This window comes from Kryptolebias marmoratus, linkage group LG1 (genome assembly GCF_001649575.2).
Source record: "Kryptolebias marmoratus isolate JLee-2015 linkage group LG1, ASM164957v2, whole genome shotgun sequence".
Classification (NCBI taxonomy): Eukaryota; Metazoa; Chordata; class Actinopteri; order Cyprinodontiformes; family Rivulidae; genus Kryptolebias; species Kryptolebias marmoratus.
In genome coordinates this window covers 23,232,943-23,251,473 of record NC_051430.1, presented here as the reverse complement: position 1 = coordinate 23,251,473, position 18,531 = coordinate 23,232,943, and the positions used below count along the sequence as shown (strand labels likewise).

The window sequence follows — 18,531 nt, the reverse complement described above, 5'->3', positions numbered from 1 at the left end:
CAGGAATGCCATTCAGTGTTGACTGTATGTAACTGGCCTTAACATGTCCGTCCTTTGAAAACCACAGTTGTTACATAATACCCTGTGTGTGTGTGTGTGTGTGTGTAGATCCCCTATAGGTTGTTTGTTTCTGGACTTGCGTGTTGAGTCTCAGGCCTCACAGAACATGCTGAAAAAAAGATTTGAGATTAAGCTTCACATGAATGTGCTTTTCCTGGATTTGTTTGTCGAAGTCAGATAACCTGCCGAAGTTTCATTCTCTGGTAAATAGCTTGGGCACACTTATTGTAGACAAAGAGTGGGTCTTTCTATAATTACAGTTGTTTTGTTCTAGAAACATTTTAGTCGAAAAGAAGCAAAGCAAAACTATTCTTTGGTCTGTATCTTTAATTCATCTGAACAACAATTACTACATTGTGATGAAGGGAAACCTTCGCTGGACTTGTATGTCCTCAAAGTATTTCCAATTAGTAGGAAAAAAAGTTGACCTGTTTTGAGTTTCACTTTGTTGCTTTGGACAAAGAATAATAACAGTGAGGGAAAACCATAGAAATGAAGCCTCAGGTGTGTGAGACTGTATCACAGTGCCTTCATAGTTTTGCTTTTCCCTCGCAGCCCCGCTTTTGTGTTTCCATTTAAAAGGCGGGTGATATCATATATTCAGGTTTGGCACGGGCTTCTTAGTTTAAAATAAGGTATTACTTGTAGAGTAACGGGATCTCTGTGGACAGGTTCGGGCACATCCAGCAGCCCACGGGACGGGCTAAAGAAAAGAAAAGTGTATTTATTCCAGGTTTAACTGGGCAGATAGGGAGCGGTGATGGACACGTTTTATAACTGACTAAACTCTTTCTGTCTGTTAAACAGCAAAGGCTTACGTGTCTTGATTGAGTTTTATTCTGAAAAGCGGTAAAGTCTTGTTTTAGTGGCCATTCTGGAGCATATTATTATTATAGAAGCATATTCTCTACATCTCTGAAAGAATTTTAACTCAATTTGAGTGTAGGTACAGAAATAATACAGCATGTTTGGATTATTAATGGGCTGTAAGGTGCTGGTTTGCACTTTTCTAGATCTCTGAAAACTCATTTCTGAGTGAAGTTTACTTGTTTCCCAAATGTTTGAGTTTTTTCTTGGTACTTTGATTGTCTCCCAAAGACATATTTGGTGCTAAATTAACCGTGTTTGGGTGGGAGAGTTTGTTAGGTCAATCATCTATCTTAAAATGCAAGAAAACAATTCATAAAGTGAAAAGAAATTCCACACATCTGATTCAAATATCGATGGGTAACGTGTCCTTAAATTCTACATTTGTAAGCAAACTTTGTGAACGGCTGCCAACTACCACATGTGTTTGTTTACCTACAGAAACAGCCGAAGTGGCTGAAAGTAGGTCAACAATGGTGACGTCCATGAAAGAGCTGTTTGGGATGGAAAAATCAGATTTTGATGTATTGGTACATATTTGCACTCAGGTTTTTAAAGTAAAGTATGCAGATAATCTTCTGACTGATTCAACTTTGTTTACATTGATTGTGGACCCACAATCAATGTAAACAATCAATGTAGATTTGCATTTCCCTATATCTAAAAAAGTTACAGGGTAAATCTTTTCAAACTGCACCATTTGACATGGATCAGGATGACAGTTTTGGTTTGATACTTTGCAGGGAGTACCTTTACCTGTCATGTGCCTCTGAATAAGACACTCGTTCCTTTCTTTGTAGATTTCCACATTTATATTCTTCCTTTGCTGATTTATTCCTTTTTGTGGCACTCTCTCTGTTTCATAACCAACTGTTGATGAAACATGTTTTAGAATCACAGTTTATTGCATTATGTCATTCTGTTTTTTGTTAATGTCTAATGTGATTTAAAATAAATAAGAGCGTTTGTGTCGCTGCATTTTAAAAATTTCCTCCCTTTTTTGGCTATGTTGTTGTAGTAAGCTTAAATACTTTTACTGTCCCTGATCCAAAGCTAAGTTTGTTCATTTTGACTTTGTTGTGGAGCTCCTACTAACGAACTAATTAATTTTTCTTTTCTATTTTTCAACAACAGCTTCAAAACGAGCTTGGCACACAAGCAGCCAAAACTGGCACTTTCAAAAAGAGCCGTTTACAATAACTTGAAGTCAGCCAAACAAGCTTTTATTTTCCCAGCTTTTCTCAGAATCCGTCCTGCTGTTGTCCTTGAGGACAATTTGCCTCCTGCTTGTTTTTAAATGTAAAGTTTAGAAAGCGTTGGGATGTGTTTATTCAGTTTGGGAAGATTTAGAGATAACATCCTAATGCAGTCTCTCTCAACATAACAAAGTCTCAGTTTAGAGGATCAGATGTAAACTGTTTGAACTGGCACTAATTTGTCAACAAAAAACCAAAAAGTCTGTTTTTGAAGGATATTTACAGCTTGTATCAGGTAAGAATTATAAAAAAAATAGACTCTAGATGATGTAATTACATTTAATTGCATCAAAGTCCTTAAAATTAATGATTTAAGTCACTGAAAACCCTCTTTATTGATTTAATTAATCAACATCAGATTTAAAGAAGAGTTTACTCTTCAGACTGAAGAGCTGCAAACCACCAAACAAAAATCTGCGAGTTATCTTTATTTGAGGAAGTTAGCTTATCGCTCATATCACAACAACAAACTGCATCACTACAGGAAGTTCCTGTAAACGTGTTAAATAAATCACATAATCTGGATCCTGCGGGGAAACAGTCTTGCTTCGCTGAAAGGTTCTGCTGAAACGTCCCATTGATCGTCAGCTTTATGGTGATAATTATTAACTGGGACAGAAACTCAAAGCTGCTAATGATTAAATCATTAAACGGCCGCAGCTGCCTGTTGCCACCGTGGAAAACAGGGGTGTTGTGTTGCTGATGAGGCATCGGTGAAGAAAAACGGCGCAAACCTGCAGCAAGAAGGACAAACAGAAAACAACAGAGTAGCACAGCATCTGTGAATGAATGATTCACTCACTGGATTCTGTCTCCGGGTCAGAGGTCACTGAATATGAGCCGACAAACTTATTCAGATTACAGCTCTTGCCTGTAAAGACCACACACACACACACACACACAGATAAGCAAAGCAAAGCATGCTTCGGAAACAGATAATATCAACACAAAAACAGAAACCCTGCAACAACTTACATCATCACGATAGCTGCAATTTAAAAGTTGCACTTTTAAATTACACTATCCTTGTTTTGAAACACTTCCTTTTCAATTACTGTGATTCAATATTTATTATTATTGCACACTTTTAGGGCGGGCAATAATGTAATTGCCTCTGTCTGTGTGTATCTGTGTGCATGTAATAAGTCTGTGTGTTAGGAAAATATCTCCTGGACCAGTGGAGGTTTTAAATAAAATGCTCAGAAAGTAACCGTTGGATGTAACATCTGGAGTCAACCCAATTCAAAAAATGGCTATAAACTCAATCAGTTTTGCAGATTTGCAGCATATTTCTGGAGTGTTAGTAGCTCAGAGGCATTCAGATCAGGTCATTCCACATGCTGTCATGCAACAAATAGTTTTTGAGATTTGACTAAAAACGGCTGAAATCCTGTCACATTTCATGATCTTAGTTTAAAACTCTGGCATGAAAGCTGGTGAAATGCATTCTTTAAAGGCCTTAATTGATTATGGGTACGCAAGCTTTTGTTTCATATTTGGCTAAAAAGTTAATAAGATGTGCAAATGAGAAATAAAATCACAGCTTGACTTGAGAGAGACGCTATAGGAAAACAATCTGTGAAGATTTTACACAGTTAGATATTATACTGTAAAAAAACTGCTTATAGATTTATTTTTCTTTATCATGTTTTGAAGTACAGGGCTGCAGCCAGGTTTCGTCTTCATAGTTTGGTTGTTTCTAAACCCTCAGACAGGTTATGCATCCATCTCAACAGCGGATCAATAGGACTTCATTAAGCTTTGGAGAAAATGTGGCGTTTTCTAGGAAAGAGGTTTAGAAAGACATAAAATCTGTGAGGGATCACTCTGCAGTCAAGGGTTGATTAGTTTTTCTGTGAGTAATGCCGTAGAGAAAACATCCTCTGACGTGGATTGTTTGATTTTAGTATTTCAGATAAGAGAGCTCTGTTTTCATTTTGATATTCAGCTGAAGTCACAGACATTTTTTTGAACTGAAAATGTGACATTCAAGTCCAGTTATTGCAGCAATTAGTCCGGTGTTTGGAAGCCTTGGCATGCCCTTTAGTTTTGTTTACACTCATCATTAGGTCTAACCTTTTCCCGCCAATAAACGGGTTTTTTATTTTTCCTTCACGTCTGGTTGAACTGCTGTAAAGATGTTAGCCATGGTAAGTAACAAACCTCATTTTGGGTGGATCACTGGTGTATTTTGCAAGAAAGTGGATTAATTTTTATCAAGCAATTCTACGATTACAAAAACAACAGGTTTTAATTGGCAGCAGTGTTTCTGTTAGTGACATAAAACTTATATTGTTCCAAAAAAGTCACATACTTACTGTAAATACAGCTATTTATAAGACATGCTAAACAGTAAAACCTCTAGAGTTTTGCTGGTACGTACTCTGACATCCAAGTATGAGACTACGGAAAAAGTCTGAAATGTTTTCATCAAAAGTCACAAACAGCAGAAGGTTCAGGGATTTGGAAACACAAACTAAAGAAGAAAAATGTAGGACTCTGCTCTATTTTTGGTCGAGAACATTTCAGCTAATTTTGGGCAATGAACATATTATTTTTTTGCACAAAGGGTTCATTAAAGTAAATAAAACTGCAGCCATTTAAAAAAAACGTTCATAAATACTGCTCAGCATGAACATCACAGGAAAAACATGCTTCCTAAAGATGGTGTCTTTGGAAGTAATGGAAAGCATCAGATTGTTATTCAAAACAAAGAAGTGTTTTCTTAGCATCTATTTAGGCTCAGACTGGTGGTTACATGCGTGCAGAACATGACGCTTTAGGACAAACTGTGAACGTTGAATAAGTTGCATCCACATCACGATCAGATCAATAGATCTGTTCACTGAGACTGAGAGCAGCTGTATCACAGCTAAATAAAGAAAACACAACTGGATTCAGCAAATAGTCTTCTCCAAGGTGGGTCATCTCATTGTGGCTTTAGAGGATGAATGGAGCTCTCAGGACTTTTTCACAGAAGAAGAAATAAGATCTTAACTAAAGCTTGAATCCTCCTTTTGTATTCGATCAGCACAGAGGCCACATTTAGCTACATGGGCAAAATACTTATTGCCTTAATCTGATAAAATAAAAACAGTCAGTTATTTTCATCCTCTGTCATAAACCGAAGGTGGAGCGACAAACTTTAATGAAACTATCAGAAAGTAACCACTGGATGTGTCTCTACAACTGATTAACATTTGGAGTCAGCCCAACTAAAGATGGCCACCACAACTAATCGAACACAACAACGTCTGTAACTCAGTGAGTTTTACAGACATTTGATGCTTCAGTAGCTGAGAATCCTTCACAGCACATCCTCTTACCCATAATCTTATTTTCAAGCTTTCACCAAGATGGCTGCCGTTTATGTGATCTTCATTTAAATCTCTGGCAGGAAAGGCAGCGGGTGATGTGCAGTCCTTTAAGGAGTGCTAGGCCTTTAACATACAAATAAATATATTTTAAGAAAGTTTTATTTTTAAGGAAGCATCACTTTTGGGAAAAGCAACAAAGGTGTGTTGCGTTCACCTTGACCCAATGTGTTGTTTTCTTGGAAGCGTGTGACTCAGCGTATCTGCTCCAGTCTGGTAAGTGAGGAAAGGGGCAAAAGTTTTTTTTTTTATTTTATTTTTATGAAGATGAACTTTCTGTGCAGCAGGATATTGAGCTCAAACACACCACAAAGATCTGAAGAAGACGCACACGATGCACTAACTACCATTGATTTTTCACTTGAAGACAAAAAGGCCCAAAACTAACAATTATTTTTGGCTAAAGTTTAATTCGCAATTAAAACCCTCTGCATTTTACCTGTGTGAAAAGGTCAGCTGATGATAGAGTCACAGGCAAATGGACCTGACAGCACATAAATCTGATTTTTCATTACCACCGCACATCGCACTCATTTATTGCTTTAATAAATGAACAATTGTTCCGTGTCAGAATAGATAAGAGCCGTGCATAGCCTCCAAACAAATAGACGGGTAAATTAAACAATATTATTTGTTTTTACTCACCTTCCTAAAATGTTACATGTGAAGCAACTGAACTGGATGATTTATAAACATCTTCCTTGGAGAAAGTGTGGGCGAACACTTTTAGCAATCTGCTTCACAGAGCAGGAGAAAGATAAACCGTGGTGTCAGACACAAAATGAGTCAAAAATAGTTCCTGATTTGTGTTGACTCATGGTAAAAATACTCTCAGGGGAAAAAAAAAAAACGATAAGTTTTTATTTTCGTGATAAGGAAAACCGCAGCCACGGAAGGATGAAGACTCACAGGCATGCTATAAAAATCTGCTTATTAGGGAAATATTCTGAGGATTTAATTGAACATACTGTTCAGAGACAGCACAAACTAAATCCTCAAAAGATTAAATGAGGATGTGGTGGTTTTCATTCTGCACACACACACAGCTTGTGCAAACCGAGATAAAATGTTTGTACATTAGGAGGAGTTCTGTATCCAAACTCTGCACTGGTCACCTCTAATGCATCCCATTTTCTTTTCGGACTCTGCTTTATTGACACACCTCACTCCTTATTCCACCCATGAGGACACATGCTGGTGTTTTAAAAGGCTCTGTGCATCAGTTCCAGTAATGTGAATGTCAAACTTCCTGATGTCTCAGCTGGTCGACCGCTCAGTGTTAACACACGTCTCTGACGGTGGACGACCAGAGACGTCAGCGCTGAAAGTAAAAAATAAACTTTTGTCACTGTTGAACTAAAAGCTACAAGGTAAGCTCAAGAGGGAGAAGCTGAGTCTCCTTTTGCATATTAGCTTTAACTTCTCAGCAGTGATAAATAATAGTTTTTTAAAACACTGGTCCAAATGTGCCTATAGGCACATTAGGCTATATCTTCATCTCAAAAGTGCAAAATGTGATTGCTGGTGACTTGGTCACAAACACTCCGAATTCAGTCAGTCTGCAGCATGTTTTCTTGCAATTTTGAGTCACCATCAGTTGCAGCATGAGAATATAAAACAATGTGCTGTGGTATTTAAGATATTTTGCACATATTTCTTATGTAAAAGCAACTAAAAACAACAGATAATGATAGGTCAACTTCAAAAAACTTGTAATGTTTTATTATAACAATTTATAGCAAAGGTTTAACTGAGTCCTGCTAATCAATCTGACATCTTATTTAGAATAAACTGCTCACAATCAAATGCAGAACCTTAACTTTTTAAAAATTATTTTCCGTATTACAGCTGGCCCCTCCTGCTCAGGACGATTCTGGCCCCTGCAGGTTGTGTCGGCGACCCTTGCTTTATAATTACTGTCACTTATTTATTACTAATGCTAAACTAAGTGTGTGATTAGTACAGATAGTTAAAAATACTGAGGTGTGATGAGTCCAAAGCAGGAGACGACAAATATTAGGCACCTAAAACACAGTTTTGATTCTTAGAGGCGGCTCAGGAAGATTTTAATATAGCAGGAAATTCTGTTCTTAGAAACAAAGTCACCAGATCACAATTGTTCTCGTTTCAGTGGGGTTTTTATGCTCATTCATCCTGGACTGCATACCAAACTCTTTCCCAAGATCATGCTCTGAATACTGAATAGAGGGAACCTAATGTGGACTGAATACATTACATACAGCGCCACAATGACTTCTTCTTCTCCAAAGATCTATTATCTCACAAGAGTCCAAACAACCCAATTGGCCATTTTGGACGTGCCGTTTGTGTAAAAGCTGACGCTGCACTCTCGTATGAACTTGTTACTAATTTCTGAAGGTCATTATTTGTATTTTCTTGTGGCGATCAGGATCCGCAGCTGCACGACTCAATGTTTTCCTTTGTGAACAGAGAGGTTTTCAGCTCTTAAACGCATTCCTTTCCTTGCAAAGAATTTGGTTTTCACGAGATACTATCAACAAATTCTTCTGTGCAAATACCCCTTCTATACGTCCCCTGAGAGAAAAAACAAAAACAAAACACAAATGCATAACAAAGATGAAGAGAAGGGAGGGGGGTGCGTGATGGTACGATCTCTTCCTTTTTTTTTCCTCCCTTACATAAAGTCACCCCATTAAATAAGCTCAGAAATGCATGTTTGTGAGTTTGGTGCAATTAAAATCTTTATAACAAACCAAGCAAAGAAAAATAAAAAATACAAATTAAGATCAGTTTTATTTTGACAAAATATTTAGAAGAGCACAGTAAGCGATATATACAGGAGGAACTGGTAACATGTGCAGATGTAAGTTTAATACATTAACAACAGTCATTTTCATTGAGCTCCTTTCGCGGAGCCTCTAAGCTTGTTTGGCTGCAGCCTTGGCAGCTGACCTCTCCTGTCTTTCCTGTTCAGCCTTCGCCCTCAGCTCCTTCTCCCTCAGCTCCAGCTGCCTCGTCTCGGCCTCCCAGTCCTTCACTTGACTCTCGTACTGCTCCAGGTCCGGTTTCTCTGCAGCAGCCAGGTTCTGCTGGGCCAGAGCGGTCACTAAAGCCTGGAAGGAGGCGGGCTCCACTTTACCCCGAGACTCCAGCTGACTGCTCAACTCCTGCAGAGGAATGAAGACAAAAAGATGCTAAAGAAACAAAGTAAAGATCTAATCCCTGCACTTAAATGACTTGGGTGAAACCATACGGACTTGTTATGTCTTGTTATGTTAGTTTACTTGAATCTGTGCAAGAAAAACTTTCATAATCAGGATTTTTAAAGCCAGGCTGATGGTTAATTCAAGTTTCTCAAATCCGAATGTGATGATTGCACTTGCAAAAAAAAACTGGGACTAAAAATTCCACCTTAGTTTGCATAATTAACAGAATGGTCCACATAAACACTGCTGTAACAATCATTCTTACCCAAAGAGGCTATTTTTGTCCTCAGTTATTTCCAGTTTGTTGCAGTTTTCAAACCTGCACTGCAGCCCTGAAATGTTAAGTGAAGGGGCTGCATTCAAGAGCAAAAATGTCATCAGGCTGTTTGTCATTCCAGCACAAAGTCTGGAAAACTACTGACTGTGCACAATGTGGACAGAACCAGAACAACAACAAAAATAAGTTCAAATAACTCCCACCATATTGGAGCAAAAACCACAGGCCTGCATGCAGAGCTGGAGATGTGGAGGAGAGACCGAGGCTGCACACAGTCAATCAAAGATCAGACTCACTGCAACTAGGTTTTAAATCAAATTCCTTAATTATGATTCTTTTACAACAACAAAAAAAAAAACAGGATGTCATCTGAACTGAAAAGTGGCATCTTGTCTGATAAAGTCGTGTTTTATTTGATCATTATAACAAAGATGATGATCAAATCAGCATAAAAAGAGCAAAACACGACTACTGCTGTACTGTAGATTACAGATTATAAATCAAAAACTAAAACCCATCAGTGATAGATGGTCTGTCCTAAAGGTCACTGATCTAAACTATTCTGTGTTAAAAGTAAAATTTGAAATAAGTCACTTTAAAAAGCCACGGCGAGCCTCAGAAAGCCTCAGACATAACAGGAAGCTGTGTTTGCTGCCTGGTCCCAACAAGGAAAACTCCTGTAAATTCAGCTGCAAACGACAAACAAAAGCACAACAAACCCCCCCACCTGAAATCTGATGACATACTGAGGAAGGTTGGCCCTCTCAGCCAGATCATCTTCGTCCACCTCTTCCTCTTTCTTGTCGTCTTCGCCCCCCGACTCCTCTCCGGACTCATCTGTCTCCGAGGTCGAGGACAGCTCCTGCAGCAAGTCGTCCACGAAATCCAGCTGGAAAATATCACAAACCAAGGCTGACAGTTATAACCTGAAGAGTGTTTATCATAAATATTCGGAATATTTGATTACAGAACAGACTTGTAATGACGCAAGAGGCCGAGTATTACTCGAAACCTCTTAGGAAGAGTATGATTTACTGTGACCCGAGGCAGCAGTCACCAGAACCTGAGATGTAATACATCCTCTCTGTCTCACTGTGTTATTTTCCCTGTCTACATTATTGCCGCGCCGCCGTCTGACACCGGCTGGTTGGTTCCTGTTGCAGCGATTCTCACGAACACCCGCAGAGCTCCAGGCTCCTCGAAATCTCATTAAACGGGGACAAAGCTGAACGAACTATTGAACTGGACAGCGCAGGCTGGACGAGAAGCACGAAAACTGGCCGTGTATGCGTGCACACACGCAAAAATAACAACATGGCAGAACGTGTTCAGCCTGAGCAGAAGAAACTTTTCTGGAGATAAACAAGCCTGTGATGCTAACAGAGGCACAAATAACAAGTCTTCCTGCACAAATGTAAAACATTAAATTAGTTTGAATGTTTTTGAGGATGGTTTCATTGAGAAAGGTTCACACAATAGCGTGCAGATGATATAAATGTTTCTTCTGTGTTCTTACTGTGTCTTTAGAGAGTTTGATATCCCCAGAACCTGCAGCAGCAACTCTCTCCATCACAGCCAGCGCCTGAGCCAGATACCCTCGAGCCCAGGAGAGAGGCATACCTTTAAAAACGGCATGAATGCCCTTTAAAGTCTCCACCTTTCCTGCGAAAAATAAAACCAAACGAGCAGCTGGTTAAAAGCTGCTGCACGGATCAGTGCAAGCAGGAAACTGAGGTGAAGAAAGCCAAACACACACCCAGGAGAGCGTTGCCAAGCAGCTGAGCGCTCAGACCAACAGTGGTGTCCTGCCTCAGTCCACAGGCGAGCAGCGACGCCCCCAGCGCCCGCTCCTCCGACACCTGAACAGCAGGAACAAGTGGTTTGAGACCAGCGATGCAACGTCTTCACTTCCAGAAAAGGATTTACCTCCGTGTCACTCACAGTAAGTTGTGGTCTGGCTGCGAGGAAATGACCCAGAGCGTAGAGAGACAGGATCTGAGTGGAGGGAAGGTCAAAGGCCTCCTGAAGCATCACCTCTTCAACCACAGAGAAGGCATCTGTGCAATCACAGCAAATCATTTCCTCCCAAAACTTGTGCTAACGCTGGCGTTTTTCTGAACTCTGTTGAGCTGATTTTAAAGACATTAATACACAGAACAGCATTCTACCACAACACTTGGGATACTTCTATTGTGCATGTACTTTTCAGAGATTCGTTTGTAGAAATGACATTCCTCACAGCAGATGTAAAAACATGCAGTCTTTAAATCCACAGCATTCTATCAGTGAAAATAATAAAAATATGTCAAGATTTTTCTTTCAAAACTAATCTTATAAACAGACAAAAGGAACACAAGCCAAGTTTTTATCCAAATGTAACAGATATTTATAACTTATTTTTTGGAAATTTGTAGAAAAGGAACTGCGGACAACATTTTAAAAAGCAAACATTTATCATGGCTGTGTAATAATATTTAACTTTTTGTGCATTTTGGTATTTTTATTGGTTCAACTTTCTGCTAGAAAAAATGATAAAAATACAACTTCTTACAATATTTTACCTTCTGTTTTTTTAAATAGTTACCAGACAAGTCTGAAGCTGAAAATACTCGGAAAGACGGTAACAAGTCACCTCATAGCTAAAATACTTTGTAAGGTAGCCCCATAAGTACCTTCTAATTAACATGCAAATACCCTCAAATAAGTACTCTGCAACTACCCTGCAAGTACCCCATAGTACCTTGTAAATACCCTGCTATTGCCCTTTATGTACCCCCGTAAGTACCCTTTAAGTACCTGTAATTAACATGTAAGTACATTGTATGTACTCCCACAAATGCCCAGTATGTACCCCTGTAAGTACTCTGTTTTTCCCCTTCTAGACACCTTATATGTACTTTGTAAGTTTTCAGTCGTTACACTGTAAGCACCCCTGCAAGTACCCTGTCATTTCCCTGTAAGTACTCCCATAAGTACCTCGTAAGTACTCTGTTTGCCAACATTATACATTCTCCTCTGAGACCATTTAAGACTAAAAAAAAAAGAATACGATGATGTTAGTTTTTAAAATGTTTCACTACAAAATGCTGGATATCTTTATAATGGAATTACTATCTTTTGTATTCATCGGGACGCTGTTTGTGGTCGTGATCCTGGAGAAAAGCAACAACCAAAGATCATGCGACTCCCAGAACACTACTGTGCAGCTTTACGGTCTTTACTTCTTGTTTTTGGAAACGGTGAGCTCTAAGAGATCAAAGTATAGAAATAATATTCAGTTTCAGTAGCAGTTCTAAAGTTTGACAACATATAAGCTGTGACATTACAAAAGTAATCCAAATTCAGCTGTAAAACAATGATGTATTGTTTACTGCCTGGTGTTATCACAGAGGCTAACAAGCAGGCTTCCCCTTTATTTGTGTTTCTTAGAAAACAAGTAAAAGGAAAAAAACTGATCTCAAATCTGATTTTAGTTGTTTGAAAGTCAGTTTTGGGTGATAAGTCAACAAGCAAACAAAAACTCCTGCAGGAATTCTATTTTAGTCTCCATCACAATTTTTAATCAACCAAATGTTTATTTTCAGAGTCTTACTTTTAAAGTCTCCATCCTTAATGTAAGAATCTATCAGCAGGTTGAAGGTGAAGTCGTCTGGAAATATTCCAAACTGGACCTGAGCACACAATGTAAAAATGTTTTTAAATCACATATACTGTTGTTATTATCGCTGCCATAAACGATGGGTGAGAATGTAATCACCTGAGCATTAGTTTTAAGACACATGTGATTTGGTTTAAAATAAAACTGTAATTCACCTAAAAATAAATGATCATTTATGCATATTTAACATTAACATCACCTTTTTCTCTGTCGCCTCTCGTTTTAGAACAACTCAGAGATGATTAAATGCTAAACTCGCTCATTAAACAAAATAAATTCTACGTAGAAGATGTCAAACATAGTCAAAGTTATTTAAGAAGCTGAAATCTGTTTGAAACGTCCTCCTGGTGGTCGAGATGATCATAAAAGGTAACTGCAGATGTCCTGAGCATCATCAAAACGTACAAAGTATTGCGTAGGGCTACGTTTTGACCATTTTCTGAAGGCTAAGTAGAAGTTTTTTGTGGTGTGTACCTTGTTTTTAACTGTGTACAGCGCCTTCTCTCTGGCTTCAAATTTCAGACACTGTCTGATCCAGCTGTGAATGGTCCAGTCACGCAAGTACCAACAGTTTGGACTGTGACGAAACCTTGAGGATTAAAAAAAAAAAAAAAAAAAGACGTGAAAAAAACCCCATCTCTTTATCATGTAGGGCAATCAGTCACAGGAAGAGAAAAGATGTCATGTCATGAGTCTGTGGAGCTGATAAACCTCAAGGAAGCCCAAACATCATCCATGACGGCTCTATTCTGAATATTTACTTAATACCCAAAAGATAAAACTACCAAGAACTATTTACCAACATCCCAAAGTGGGAAGGGAGTTTTAATTCCCATCCGATAATAAAAATAAACCTCCTAACCAGGGGTGTGATTGGAAACAAACTAAACCAAGTGACTCCACGAACGGGTGCAGATTCCAGAGGAAGGAGTAAACAGGAAAGGTCTGGAGTTGCCCCGAACAAAGAAACCCATGTGACTGAACATAAACCAAAACAGACAAACCAAACAGACAACTCAGTCCAAGAAAAACACACAAGTTGGTACCAAAATGACAAAAAAAGAAGGGAAGGGAAGCAGCAGATATTCAGCGCAGACATGATGGAGCAGAAAAAGAAAAATGGTTCCTCGTACTTGTACAGGTAGTACTCTGTTTGATCGACTTCCTCTCTGGATGATATGCTGTCAACAAACTGAAACAAAGAATGAATACAAAAGTTATAGTTTCTTTTACCGTACATTAAACAAAGAGTTAAACATACAGCCCATCGAACTGTAAATAAAGCTTACCCGTGAAATGGTCAGAGAGCTGACTGGTAACTTCCTTTCATACGTTCTGTCCATGAGGTTGGCCAGAACAGCTGGAGAGTTAAAAAAAAAAACACCAACAAAACCATTCAATGTTTTAAAACATCATATAAAAGTCAAGAATATTCCATTCAGAGTGGTATGAATGTGATACACCTGCTGGGTAAAAAGCAGCTCAAAAAGGTGCAAATCATTAATGTCACTAATTTAATTATTTTTTATACATTTACTGTATATAAGCATGTTTAGATTGTGTACAAACAAATTATTCACATTTTATTTGAATAGATTACCATTTATTGAGCTGCAGTGCCACCCAGTGTTCACTGAGTGTAATAACACCAACACTGAATGTTGGCTAAACTTCTAACAGTAAGAACATGTTTATATATATATATATATATATATATATATATATATATATATCATCTGTCCTGACATCTGACAGTAACTTTCAGTATTCAGGAAGTTACAAAAGCAGTGTTGTTCCAAACACCTCCATTCCTCTCCAAATTTTACCTGAAGATTATTGTAGTTTAATTCTGTACAAATAGTAAAACAGAGAAAACTTTAAATTAATCCTAAACATTTTCACCCTTTTTTGCATTTATTTTATACATTTCTGTATTCCACCACTAATAATTAGATATAATTTAATAATGAAAAACTGCACATCTGTAAATGAAAGGATATCTTACTTTTTGATTATGAATTTTAAAATTGTATGCAGGAAAAATTCAAACTGCTTCTACAATCAATCTAAATATTACTATTATTTTTAATTATGCCACATTTTATGACAGTACACCTGCAAAAATGTCATTTTAGTAGCCGAACAGGGGAAAAAAAAGTCAACTATTGTGACATTTGTTTCTGTAAATTTGTTATGTAAATGTTTGACAGTTCCAGTTAAACAAAAATGCTGTTTTTTTTGTTTTTTTTTTTGCTGTTTTGCCTATCATAATTTAAAGTAAATGTTATACTATACTTTGAGGAAACCACAGCTGCATTTCTCATCCTTCTCAAAACCTTACAAAACAAAATACTCATCAGTTGATGGGTAAATTAATTACAAAGACAATTTATAAGTAAAAGTCAGGGAAGTTCCTATAATTTGCATTAGGATCAGTAAGCCCATCTCACTTCTTCATTTGTGTCATAAAACAGCTTCTTCAGATAACTTTCGCAGCATCTTGTCACTTTTTGATCAGCATCACAGTATATATGCTTCATCCTTCATGTTACTAAATTAAGGGACAAACAGGCCATTTTAAAATCGCGTTGTGTAACCTTACCCATGTTGTGTGGCTCTTTTCCTCTCGCCTCCCACACTTTGCTGTCCGAGTAAGCAGCTGAGAGCAACCATCGCCTGGCTGAAAGACAAACGGTTCACCAGCCGAGCGTTAGCCTCGTTTAGCAACAGTTAGCTAACGAACCGGGGGACACCGAGCTTCTTCTGCCAAAACTGACGAAAATACCGTCCGAAAACACAGAACACGAAGCCACAACAAACCGCGATGCTGTCGTGAGTTTTAGATAGTAAGGAGAAAGCACGCCTACCTGTGAGAGAAGGAGAAAAACATTTAACTTTGACAGCTGCGGGTAGACATCGTTGGACTACGAAGGCCGCCATGTTGGAAGATACCATTTCACAGCCGACGCGGAGGGGGGCTTCATGTTTTTGACGTTTCAAACAAGGGTCATACCAAAAGCGAAAAGTGATTTTAAAAAGAGAGTTAAGGTAACCCTCATGAATGCTTATAACGAGCTTTACGCTTTAAATATTTATTTTAAACTCAGCTTACAATTCTGCTTCACGATAACATGAATTTTACCTCCACTGAAAGGCAGAATCGAATGGATTGATTTATAGTTGTTGTTTAGATGTAAAACATCTACATAATTTACATTTAGATTTAAAAATAGCACGTAGTTATAACGTATTTTCATTTTCTTTTAAAAAAAAAAGGGTCACCAAAGACTTATATTTATGTCTCAGTAAATTCATGGCTTAGTAAATAAAACACGAACGGAAGACGGTAAAATAGAGTAAAATAAAAAATACAGATATTTGTCAGTAGAGGGCGCTCTTTATGAGGACACAGAACAGGTAACAATTAAGTGCAGATGTTTCACTTTACCCTGTGTCACTTCCTTAAACCTTACATGCCATAATAATATATTGTCAGATTTTATTAATGGTCCCTGAAATACTAACAGACTAATTATAAAACATAAAGCTCCAACACAGCATCTCAATCGCAGAGCTCTGCTGTTTTCCTTTTGCAGAACAAAGTGTAAAACACCTATTTATGTGTCCTGTGAATAACAGGGCGGCTGACCTGTTGTCCTTTGCTGCCTCTGTGTGTTTTTCTTCTCCAAAAATACTGCGAGAGGACGGCCCTCAGCTGTTGTTACAGTAAAGCTGCTTGGCTTTGGGCCAAAGGAGGTGACAGATTGAAACGAGGGGTGGAGTAGTTTTATTAAACAAAACGTGGAAGAATTTTAGCATCATCCCAAATTCTCGCTTGGAAGCCAAACAGGAAGCTTGTGCCTGAAATGCACTCAGTCAACATTACTACTGGCTTCTTTTCTGAAGCGAGCACTGAAACAAATCCAGTATTCAGTTCTCTTCCTGGAATGTTTGCTCTTCTTTTTTCATTGTAAACCTGCTTCAGACTTGTTTCTACACTACTATTTTTTGTCCAAATATTAAAAAAGGGTAACTCTCTGTTCTGTGGTCTATCAGTACAAAGAAATCAGAAGTATTTTTTTTTCCAAAATTTTTTTTTTCTTGTCTCATTTGTGAAAATGCATGGCATTGTTTGCTTGAAAGTAAAAAAAAAAAAAAAAAAAAAAAAAAAGCCATGTGACATAAAAACAGCATTGTTTGATTTTTTTCTTTTCTCTTTTTCAGTGAACAATAACACTTAACAAACACAAGTTATTGTCATGTCCACACTGGCTTCCTTGTTTTCTGCCCATGAATATGAAGTTCAGTTCAAATTTACCAAAATGAACACGCTGAGTCATGGTTACCATCATGATTTAAAATAATAAAGTTCAAATTCAGACTCCATCAAACAGAGACTAACAAGTCAAAAGGTTCAACATTACTGCACTGTACTGCTGTTTAAAGATACTGTTTCTCAGTGGGCAGGACAGTCTCAAACTGTATGATTTCATGTAAATATGATCAATTTAATATAACTTATTGCAGATGAAGAAGGCCCTAGTTTCTGCTTTTAGATCAAATATTTCATATTATAAGAGCCATTTACAGGTTTGATCAGAAATCTAACAGGATTTAATGAAAGTCTTCAATTCCAAAGCTAATGAGAGTAACAACAAGAGCAAGAGGACATATTTTACTTATATTTAGGTGGGTAAAACTCAGAATGCATGACATTATTTCAGTCTACTGTGCACTTTTCAGACAATAATATAAATGTTAAATTAATAATAATCAAAAAGGTTGCTATGCATCGTTTTACTAATTATCTTATACAGTGTTTTGTATATTTATCTTGGTAGCTGCATAACAAATAAAGACATTAACTTGATGGCTCAGGTACAGCAAACTTGTTAAAGCAATAGTTCAGATCTTTAGAAGTGGAGTTCTGGGGAAAGGTTGTGCCTATAGATCTTTGAATGACCCATAGGTTGGATAATAGTAGGAATATAATAGTAAATATAATTATAATAGTAAGAATACTTGACCATAATTTCCTGCTGATCAGCAGATAATTTGTGGTGCTGATGGTTAATTTTGAAGAAAGACATTCAGAACACCATGTTAGAGCTCAGCAGAGTTCAGAACCCGACAGCCTATTTGTTTGAATCGTTTTCTTTTTAACTTGTAAAATTTTCAACTTTTTCAGCAGCTTCCTTTGATTTTGAAAGCAGAGCCACATAATAATCTTCCTTTCTCAACTTTTGTAGCTAATAAAGTCAGAGTGTTCTTGTGACTTGGAGTTTTTTTTTTAGTTTTTATGTGTGACCACTAAAATTGTATTAAAGCCACCGTGCCATTCTGATGAAATGTGATCCGGTCAGGTTGGTTACTATGCCGTGTGTTGTTTTAGATGTCACTGTACATCAGATCCTCGCTGGTTTGTGACCACAATGTGTCTTTTCCCATAAGAAAAAAACTTCTCTTCTGTTCCTGCGTTACCTCTGGCTTCCTATGCTCTGAAGTTTCAGTTCATTAAAAACCCACAAGTCTTCGCCTCATGAAAGTCTAACTTTTCATCAAATCTCTAACACGATGCTGCTGCTGCTGCTGCTGCTGCTGCTGCAGAGAGGAGCGGATTCTTCACGGTGGGCGTCCACTGTTTGTGGCTGGGATTGAAACGTGTAGGTGAGGAAAGGAAAAAAGAGGAGGATGTGAGAACTTCCTCAAACTGTTTGCAGTTTCACTCTTCGGGACTCGGTGGTCGTGGCTGGTAGAAATGGAGAAGCTGCTGTTCTGCATTTTGTCTGACAAGAAATGACGCTGTTTACCTGAACTGGCATGATAAAACCAAAGCTCAAAGCCACCAGGT

At 37.9% G+C, this 18,531-nt stretch overlaps 1 protein-coding gene across 1 annotated transcript; it reads right to left on the bottom strand.

Moving 5' to 3' along the window:
- Positions 1 to 8,313: 8,313 nt before the first annotated feature.
- On the bottom strand, positions 8,314 to 15,670 carry mrps27 (mitochondrial ribosomal protein S27). Its single transcript, XM_017412148.3, has 11 exons — positions 15,548 to 15,670; positions 15,283 to 15,360; positions 13,970 to 14,040; positions 13,814 to 13,872; positions 13,155 to 13,269; positions 12,615 to 12,693; positions 10,964 to 11,079; positions 10,779 to 10,881; positions 10,539 to 10,684; positions 9,750 to 9,911; positions 8,314 to 8,706 (listed from the first exon to the last, which is right to left on the bottom strand). Exons 1-11 carry the CDS (start codon positions 15,633 to 15,635, stop codon positions 8,458 to 8,460), a joined length of 1,266 nt encoding a protein of 421 aa, XP_017267637.2. The 5' UTR covers positions 15,636 to 15,670; the 3' UTR covers positions 8,314 to 8,457.
- Between the last annotated feature and the right edge of the window lie 2,861 nt (positions 15,671 to 18,531).